Genomic DNA, 10,597 nt, shown 5'->3' on the forward strand with positions numbered 1-10,597 from the left:
AATTGACCCCGTCTCTTTTGACTGTTCCTTCCTTCCCCCTGTCCCTCCTTCCTCCTTTCCTTCCTCCCTTCCTTCCTTCCTCATTCCTTCCTTCCTTCTTTTCTTTCTTTCCTTCCTCCCTTCCTACTCTCCTTACTTACTTCCTCTTTTCCTCACTCCCTCCTTCCTCCTTTCCTTCCTCCCTTCCTTCTTTCCTCACTTCCTTGCTTCTTTCCTCACTTCCTTCCTTCCTCATTCCTTCCTTCCATCTTTTCTTCCTTCCTCCTTTCCTTCCTTCCTTCCTTCTTTTCTTCCTTTCCTTCCTTCCTCCCTTCCTTCTCTCCTTACTTACTTCCTCTTTTCCTCACTCCCTTCTTACTCCTTTCCTTCCTTCCTTCCTTCCTTCCTTCCTTCCTTCCTTCCTTCCTTCCTTTCCTTCCTCCCTTCCTTTTCTCCTTACATACTTCCTCTTTTCCTCACTCCCTCTTTACTCCTTTCCTTCCTTCCTTCCTTCATTGACCTGAGGACAATTGGAGGGTTAAAATATCTCCTCCACACTTCCACCCCCAACCCTCCATTTAAAAACCCTTGAACTTACTCCTGTAACTACTCTGAAATCCTGCTCTTAGTTTTCAAATCTTGCTTTAAGAAAAACCCAATTTCACCCAATAATTTGATGCCCTCATCGTGTTTTTTAAGCGTTCCCTTCAACCGTTTAAACCATCTTAGCAACCCTTAAAACGTCTAATCTTCTGTCGACTTCCAGGTTTATATCATCTGACCTTAATTCTGCTCTCGGTTTCCTTCTAAAATACAGCTTTCCTTCATAACTGTATTATCCATCTCATGCACCAGCAGTAGTTGATTACCAGGTCAGTGCTGAATTAAGCACCTTCCTGAATCATGTCCCTGTTTTTGCTTTCCCAAGTGCACAAGGAATTAAGTTTATTTTTGGAAGCGAGGGACGGGAAAGAGCAAAGTTTAAGTTTGCTCATGTCTCTGCAGATTTCTTCAAGCTATTTCTTCACTTTCTCAGACATCTACTCTCTAACACGTGTCTCAAAGTTAGCATTTCAGGTAGAGTCATTTTTATATTGTAGATTAGGAGGGTGATGATAAAGATCAGGGACTCACTTTTTGACGGGAATTTTCCCCTCTGCGTTCAGCTGCAGAGTTAACCTGACGTACCTGAAACAAAAAGACACACAAAAGTTGTTTTTTCTGCTGGGTTGAACGCTTTGAATGCTTCCAACGTCCACACATCTCAAGAGTGTGAAAATATGAGACTAATTATTGTGATCGTAGACTTCTCCACTCGTATAGTTTCATAAGATAGAAACATTTGTTGGAAGTCTGAAGTAAAAATAAAATCAGTATTATCAAAGGGTTTTCTGTGGGGTAAGCCTCCTGTTTGGTCTCTTTGTTGCAAAAGCATTTATCCTAGAGATCAGAATTCTTCAGATCAGACTAGACGGTAAATGGACTAAATGGACTGTACTTATCTCATGCACCCATTCACACACATTCATACACTGATGGGGTAGGAGCTACCACGCTGGGTGCCAACCTGCTCATCAGGATGAATTTAACCATTCATTCTCATTCATACACCGTTGGCGCAGCAACGGGAGCAATTTGGGGTTAAGTGTCTTGCCCAAGGACACATCGACATGTGGACTGGAGGAGCCAGGAATCGAACCTACCTCCTGAGCCACAGCCGCCCTTAGATGATAAGTATTACTGGTAACAATTAATGCTGAGAAAACTTGGTGAAGCCTTGATTAAAAAACAGTTTTCACCACAGTAACCTGCTCATGTTTAGCACCATTTATATAAGAGATGTGAAGCTTGTATGATTTTATGCTTTAAACTTTGAAATCCAGATTTTAGAGGCTAAATATAACTTGCTTACCAACATAAATTATTAGACATAAAGTAAATATTACCATAGCTGTAATCAGATGTAAATTTAAAGTGAACTAATAGTCTGAATACAGTTTGAATGTAGTTTTTTAATCTTGAACCAAACTTGAAAATTGAAATAACTTTATTTATATGAAGTAAAAAAAGCAGGTCCCATTAAGATAACTAACTAAACGATAACTAACAGTGCACGTAAATCTTTAAAAATGGGTCACACAAATGTTAAAAAAATGTTTAACATGTTTAAAAAAGCTCAGCACTGTAGTTTTTAGCATGAGCAAACATTGGTTTTGGATGATTTTCAATGGAAGATTAACACATATTAGAAGCTCTCTAGTGAGTATTTACTGCAGCCGGACGCTGTGTGTGAGAGGAATATGAAGATTAAGCTTTGGCTACACAGACAATCCTTGTTAGGCTGCAGATAAAGTGTGCTTAAAGCGTGTGCAATTATGTTTGTGTGTGTGTGTGTGTGTGTGTCTGTGTGTGTGTGTCTTCACTCACGCTTTCAGCAGACTTTGGTCTCTGTTGAGATTGTAGCTGAGCAGGTTGGAAGACAGAGAAAACAGTTCCTCACACCACACCTACCGAAATCAGACACTCATCATCATCATCATCATCATCATCATCATCATCTTACTCGTCCTCGTCATTGTACTGAGCTCAGTACCTTTGCTTCTTCCTCCTGTGTGGCTATGAAGTTAAGCTGGTTGACGTTTACATGGTCTGAAGCCGTAACCACGGTAACCACGCGGTTCTCCAGCCGGCCAACCAGGTTCCCCACATCCAGCAGCTCCCGCAGTTTGGCCTCCTATTGGATGATACAGAGTGTGTTGGCTTAAACAGAGGCACGCTGGAGGTACTCAAAGGTTGACAGAGAGGAAGTTGAGACCAATTTGCCTCTCATTTATAAAAAAAAAACAAAAAACATCTGCTTATTGAAAAAGTCTCCTGCTCTTAAAGTGAGAACATGATATATCTCACATACATTTAAAGTTAATATCCAGTGTGGAATATCTATTATATATATTTGCTGCATGTTATATTTAGAGGGAAGCTACTTTAAATTGGGTAGTGAGGTCGTGAGGTTTAAATTGCAGTAATACGTCTCTTTAAGGATGAGCTTTATTAAACTAATCACTAAAAATCAGGTAAATATCAGGTGGTACAACATTTAAAAAAAGGTTAAATCTGCTGTTTGTTAGGTTGAATGTAACTATCACTCTTTGGACAGATTGCAAGAGTTGGCAAAGACAGTACAACAGTTGTTTTTTTGCATTTGAACTCAGTCATGACTCGCCATGGTAACCATGTTGTTTACCATGCTGAGGATTAATATGGCATGTTGTTTCTTGGCTGAATCAGCCGTCCGTAAGTTGGCACAAGTGACGTGTGCTATTTCATGTGGAAACTTTGCTGATGCCGTGCAAAACTGGTGATGTCTTGGGATTTGGAGCCCACACACACACACACACACACACGAGATCGGCCCTGGACTATCCATCATGCACAACAACATGTTATTATACAGTACAGTGCATTTATTTACTCATGAATGTGTAAAATCACATTTCACAAAATCAGTCACTTTTCATGTAATATGGAACAACAGTCACAGCTCATAATAAAATAACATGGAGTGAATCTCAAATACAATTTCATCATAAAATAACAACATAATGCACAACTGTTGATGCACTATTAACCCTTAAACAAGCAACATGCACCAGGAGATACATACATATATATATATTTATATCTTAACCTTCGTGTCGTCCTCCCGGGTCAAATTGACCCTGTCTGTTTTGACTGCTCCTTTCCTCCCTTCCTTCCTTCTTTCTGCCTGTCCTTCCTCCCTCCTTCTCTCTTTCTTTCCTCCCCATTACCTTCCTTCCTCCCTCCCTCCTTTCCTTCCTTCTTCCTCCCTCCTTTCCTTCCTTCCTTCCTTCTTCCCTTCCTCCTTCCCTCCTTTCCTTCCTTCTTCCTCCCTTCCTTCCTTGACTCGAGGACAACAGGAGGGTTAATAGAGGTAATGTATCCTGGTGGAGATACAACTCATAAAATCCAAAATATATAAAATATTTTTTCAATTATTTGTGAAAATGTTAAATTAGGTGCCAATAAGATAACTAGTAATATAAAAGTAAATAAAAAGAATAATTTTCACCTCTCATTTTCCACTCCTGCCTGTTTAAAGGGTTAACTTGTTTGGTAGATTAATTTTATTAGTGGACCTAATTCCAATACATTTGATATTTCACTTTTGGCCTTTGTTTTATATTGGAATTAAAATAAGCCTCTCTTAATTCACCTCATCCTTTAAGTTTTTGATTTAATTTTAATAATCTGGTGTGTGGTCACAGTCATTTTAATTCCCTCCTCTGCCAAACCTGGAAAAACTAGGAGCAGAGCATGGAGGTTATTTAAGATTTGTGATGCAGCTTCAGTGATCATGATTTATAAAAAACATCCACCAGTCAGGAGAACAATGTTAATGTGGTTTATATGAATACTTTTGCTATTTAAAGAAGACTTTTCAAACATTGCATGCAGATAAAACATAATGAAAGGACAAAAAAGGGCCTTATACATAAAACATTAATACAACAGTGGAATATATAAATGAAAGTGGTTAAAGTCACTGTAGAAGGGTTAAAGAATGTGAATAATGAATAAGTCAAATATCTGTTGCTTTGCTCTCTAAGAGGAGCTGTAATTGAGCGAGAGGTCACAACGGGGTTAGAAGCAGAAAGTGAGTAGACAGAGTTCTCCAAAGAGAGAGATCTAGCTTTTCACTGAGAGGTGAGGAGGTGACGAGGAGGTGAGGAGGAGGTGAACGGAGCACAGAGGTGATGATGGTACCTTTGGTGTTTTGGTGCTTCTTCCCGTTCTGACATCTTTTATGTGGGTCAAGTCCAACAACTCTGTCTCCTAAAGGAAATACACACACACACACACACACACACATACACACAGCCAGCTGTTATCTAGAAGGTGAGCGCTTCATCCTGTTTCCTGCTAAGGATTTAAGCCCACCTGGAGAGAAAGTGTGTGTGTGTGTGTGTGTGTGTGTGTGTGTGTGTGTGTGTGTGGACAATAAATGATCCCATGCTGTGTGTATGTACTGGCTCTCTGTAATTCCTATTCAAATGGTTCCTACAGCTTCTTATGCAGTTTTTATTGATGTGTGTTCACAGTAGATTTACATTCACATTAACTATGCAGCATCTATATCCAGTTAAACCAGTATCATACATCATATATACCAGTATCATACTAAACAAAAAACAAATGTTGAATGGTCATGGTATATCAAATACTTACTTTTACTCAAATTTTACTCGACCTCAACACTGATGCTAGTTGATGATATAGGCCAGGGGTGTCAAACATGCGGCCCGTGGGCCAGAACCGGCCCGCCGAGGAGTCCGGTCCGGCCCACTTTCCTTTCTGTCTTCTTTTCCTTCCTTCCATCTGTCCTTCCTCCCTTTCGTCCTTCTTTCCATCTGTCCTTCCTACCTTCCTTTTTTCCTTTCTTCCTTCCACCTGTCCTTCCTCCCTTTCTTCCTTCTGTCCTTCCTACCTTCCTTTTGTCCTTTCTTCGTTCCTTCCTTCCCTTCTTCCTTCTTACCTTCCTTTTTTCGTTCCTTCGTTCCTTTCTTCCTTCCATCTGTCCTTCCTTCTGTCTGTCCTTCCTTCCTTTCTTCCCTCCTTCCTTTTGTCTGTCTTTCCTTCCTTCCCTTCTTATTTCCATCCTTCCTTCCCTCCATCTTTTTAATAAACCGGCCCACACAAGATCAAATTGGTTTGTATGTGGCCCTTGAATGAAAATGAGTTTGACACCTCTGATATACAGTAGACCTATAAGTATAATATGTAAAATGAGTATTTGTCAGTTTAAAGTATGTGTGTGTGCTCAACCTTGTTCTGGTCCGTCCAGTACAGATAAAATCCATGTGGATCCACGTGCAGAGTCAACGGAGTCACAGTAGACAGATCCTTAATAGGAATAACAGACAAAAAAAATCCCATTATAAATCACAACAAGTGCAAACAGCTTGTAGTATCTATTGAAAATACTACTTTATGTTACAAATCCCATCTCACATTGCAGTTGATCAGTGTTCATAGCGTTTGGGGAGGTGATTCATAAGTGTTTACTGCACTCTCATCAAGCAGGGGACACAAATTGTTCGAAATGACTCCCTATTTACTATGTAGTGCACTATATTTGCTATTTGATATGAATGTCAGATTGTGAGTGTTGAAATGCATTAACTGTATCTACTGTAGTTCCCTCAAAAATGCACAAATTTTGGAGATTTTGCTTTTGAAATATTAGATTTTTGTGCAAACTCTTTGGACTTGATTAGACAACTATATAAATTATGTTATAAGGTATTTTATTGAGCCAGACACAATTAGCTTTTAAGGTTCAACCAACTGGTCTAAATGTCTGGAGTCTTAAAAGTTATATATTTTCATGTGAGAGGTCAAATAAAAATATTTAGCCACTGTAGAGAGTAAAGAATAAACATAGTGTTTTATGGTGTATTATCTTAGGCCTGTGGCAAAAGATAAAAAATTAAAGAGGATCCAGGAAGGAGCCCTGAGGTTCCCCACAGCTATAAAAACAGGTAAAGATAGGTAAGGTAATGCTCAGACTAGAACATATTGAGAGGTTAATCTATAATTTACTGAACTGATGAGGTTAGTTGTGACCAGACAAACACACTCAATGCACCACGATAGATTAAAAACCAGTTAAAACCATTTTTTCTATTTATGGATAGATACAATAATGGTATAAATGACTTAAAACCATTAAGAATTCACACCTTAATGACTCCAAATCACCTGTATGAGCTCAGATCCTCTAAGGTTTAGTTTCGGGCAATTAAACTATAATTAAGGGTCAGCGAAAAGATTGTTGTCATGGCAATTAAATTACTATGAAGGCAAAGTTATGCAACCAACACAAATGGTTAAAAGAAAGGCAGAATGAATGGACAACAGTGTTATCTGTGGAAGGGAGAAGGGATGTGAGCTGAGGCTGAATGCAGCTTTTCACTGTGAGATAAGACTCCACTTCACACTGAGCATAAACATACAGTTAATTGTTTGAAACTGTAGGAACAAATGACCAGCGCTGCCGTATTCCTGGAGGCAACCATGTCATTAAAAAGCTTTTAGCTTTTAGCGCGGAGCCTCTTATTCTATATGAAATGCTGTTATCGTGCTGTGTAGAGAAGAAAATGTAAATGCTCAATTAATGTGGCGATTATTTAAGATTACAAATAGACCTAGAGTTTATGTGAATGTTTCTATATTGTGAGAGTCTATATATTGACGCTCCAATGACCAGTTTCATCTCGGTGGAATCCGGTCTACTGTAATATTTGTTTTAGATGTCAGTGCGTATAAAGTTTGGTATATTTCTTTGCATATTTGGAAAGGTCATGCATTCTGCTTCCTGAGCTGCTCCCCTCATAATAGAGCAGCCTACATTCAGGAGAATAAAAACTAGAAGAAAAAAACAAAAAAAGCTCGGAAGATGGTTAACTAGATCCCTGTCACTCGTTGGCATAGCAACGGATTCTATTTTTCATAAAGCTCTGCTCTACATGTTGAAGAAATTCAAATATATATTTATATATTAAAAAAAAAGAAAAAAAAAAGAAACAGGCTTCAGTCGTGGTGAGTAGATCCAACGGTTCATTGGATTAGCTCATCCTTAAGCATGATTGATGATATCATATGGCCCAATAAATTGATCCATGCACACACACACACACACACACACACACACACACACACACACACACACACACACACACACAGCCAAACAAACACCCATTCTTTCTCTCTCTCTCACACACACACACACATATACACACATCAGATCTGTTTAGGTGGTGGTTACCATGCCAGTTACCATGGCAACCGGACAGCAGCACGTTTTTCATTGTCAGGGCTCCGTACTTCAGCATACCAACACACACACATAGCACAACACACCCTGCGCACACACACGCACACACACACACACACACACACACACACACACACAAAGGCATAACTCCACAGATACCTACAATTATGTGTTTGACTGTGTTCATGGAGGCATCAGAGGAGTTGTGCATGTGTGTGTCTTTTTATACACATTTAAATGCACATATAACACAGTAAAGGCATATTAATAGATTTCAACAGGTGGCAATTGTGTTTCTTTATCTCTCTCTCTATCCCTCTCTCTCTCTTTTCTCATACTCTCACACTCTCATACACACACACACACACACTCCTCTCTGTCTCGCTGGCGTCTAATCCACAGGTACTTATTGCCAAAGCTCAATCAACAAATGAATAGTAAACACATCTGACAACATGGCACATTTCCTCCTCTTCCTCCTCCTTTTCTCTTCTCTTCCTCCGATTCTATTCAACTGGATTTCATTCAACTGGGCACAATAACGATATTTTTCCTTACTCTGCCAAAATAGCTCGGTATATGGTGCAAAAAAACAAAATATAAATAAGCTCCCCCCAAAAAAATTGAATGAAATTTAAGAAAAGCATAGAAATAATAGAGATGTTTAGTTTTAGCATTTAAGTACTTGAATTAAAAAAAGCAGTCTTCTTCTTCTTCTTACCTCGTCCCATTTAGTGAAGTTGCTTCCGTTCCTCAGTGTGTCAGAGACGGAGGGAGGCTGGAGTTTCAATGCGTGGACCCCCGGCTGAGCACTCGCCATGGCTTCACACACACATTAACACACACACACACACACACACACACTCTCTCTCTCACACACACACACAAACTACAGATGCTCAGACAGTGGGATGCTGCATCTCTGTCATGTCCGAGCCCAAACTCCTCAGAAGTCAGGCAGAGATGCTCGGCTGCAGCAGCATCCTCTCCTCCTCAGATTTATTTTTTTTCTTTTCCTATTTTGGCTTCACTTGTCTTCCTTTTTTCCCCACCTCTCTCTATTCACTCTATTATTATTATTATTATTATTGTTCTTATTCTTATATTTAAAAAATGTCAGTCCCTCTTCTTCTCTCTCCTCTTTCTATCTGCTCTGTCTCCTTCCTCTCTCCTCTCTTTTCTTATCCCTCCCTCTTCTCTTCTTCCTCCCTCCCTCTCCTTGTCTCCCCCTCTCTCCTCTGTTGGTGCTGCATCTCACAGAGAGACAGACTGAAACAGATGCCTTCGTGGGAGACAGGATACATGTGTGTGTGTGTGTGTGTGTGTGTGTGTGTCCATGAGGTGTGTGTGCGAGCGTGCACTGCCTCCACAAATTGACTCATCGGTGACATGCGCACAATGGCAGCTTCCCACAGATGGGGGAGGGATAAGAGAGGGAGAGCAGGAGCGACAGAGAGAGAGAGAAAGAGATAAATAGAGAGAGAGAGAGAGTGAAAGGGAGAGAAAGAGAGAGAGAGAGAGAGAGAGAGAGAAAGAAAGACGAGAGTGGGAGAGATGGAGAGAAATCAAAAGAGAAGAAGAGAAAGAGAAGGTGTAGTGGGAGAGAAAGGAAAGAGAGTGGGTGATTTAGTGCAGGGTGAATCAAAACCAAACTAGGATTACGGTCAAATGAGGCCAATTTTGAACACTACATGGCCAAAAGTAAGCGGACACCCATGAGTTATTGTTGAATGTGTCGCTCCATTTGAAAAATAACAACCTGGCATTAATCTGCTGCTATGACAGCCATGACTCTTCTAGACAGGCTTTACACAAGATGTGGGAACCTGGCTGCAGTGATTTGCTTCTGCTTAGCATTAACGATGTTGGTCAGGCTCGCGGTGGCTGTCCTAAAGGTGATGAATGGGATCGAGGTCAGAACAATAAAAAAAAAACATTTCTTCACCTGCGCTCTGTGAATAGAGCATTAGCATCTTTAAGCAGGAAAGCATTGGGTTGGGAAGATGAGGCAAGAATTCAAAATTATCTTAAATATGAGTCTTAAAAGCAGCAGTTTGTTAAAATGTACATTTTGTATTTCTGTTGGTTTTATGTTATTTGAAATGCAACTAAAAGTAAGACTGAATGCCCCTGAAAATGTCAAATGGTGTAACCACAAAAGAATGATGAATATTAAATATATTTTATACAACTACAGCTTATTTAAGTGTTTAATCCTGGTTGACTTTCCTCAGATTAAATGTAATATTTAGATCAATTGTATTCCATTACCTTTATTTAATATAAAAAGTTATAATGTAAGATCATGCCAAACTAGTTGATATGGTGTTTTATGTTTTTATGGTTACACCACTTAGACATTTTTACCACAATCCTCTAATATATTCTCTTAAAATGGATTAAAAGCAGACATTTGATGCTGGGTCCACAAAAAAAAGAATATGTGCAAGTTATTCATACATCTATTTTCACATATTAACCCCTTTAAATTTGACTAAACCACATGGACACATGGTCATTGATCCTTACACATAGTAATAATAAGTAATAAAATATGATGATTATCGTGAGTTGGAACTTAAAAACAAACACATAAAAGTACAAAAAGGAAAATACAAGGGTGTCCATACATTTTTGGTCAGATAATGTATTTAAAAACACATATTTTGGCATTTGATTTTTATGTTTACTAACACGACTAATTATAACAGAGGAGGGAACAGAGTGGGCGAGACAGAGGAGATTCAATATTGGAATAATATT

General features: G+C 39.3%; 1 protein-coding gene across 1 annotated transcript in view; it reads right to left on the bottom strand.

Annotated features, from left to right (window-relative positions):
- Positions 1 to 8,711, bottom strand: part of LOC128373389 (1-phosphatidylinositol 4,5-bisphosphate phosphodiesterase beta-1-like) — a 36,382-nt gene extending 27,671 nt beyond the window's left edge. Inside the window, exons 1-6 of the mRNA XM_053333693.1 lie at positions 8,556 to 8,711; positions 5,824 to 5,901; positions 4,765 to 4,833; positions 2,573 to 2,713; positions 2,407 to 2,486; positions 1,114 to 1,167 (exon numbers count right to left, since the gene is read on the bottom strand). Of these exons, the coding sequence (XP_053189668.1) occupies positions 1,114 to 1,167; positions 2,407 to 2,486; positions 2,573 to 2,713; positions 4,765 to 4,833; positions 5,824 to 5,901; positions 8,556 to 8,654 (521 nt within the window). The 5' untranslated portion in view covers positions 8,655 to 8,711. The remainder of the gene's footprint in view (positions 1 to 1,113; positions 1,168 to 2,406; positions 2,487 to 2,572; positions 2,714 to 4,764; positions 4,834 to 5,823; positions 5,902 to 8,555) is intronic.
- Positions 8,712 to 10,597: the final 1,886 nt, after the last annotated feature.

This window comes from Scomber japonicus, chromosome 14 (genome assembly GCF_027409825.1).
Source record: "Scomber japonicus isolate fScoJap1 chromosome 14, fScoJap1.pri, whole genome shotgun sequence".
NCBI lineage: Eukaryota > Metazoa > Chordata > Actinopteri > Scombriformes > Scombridae > Scomber > Scomber japonicus.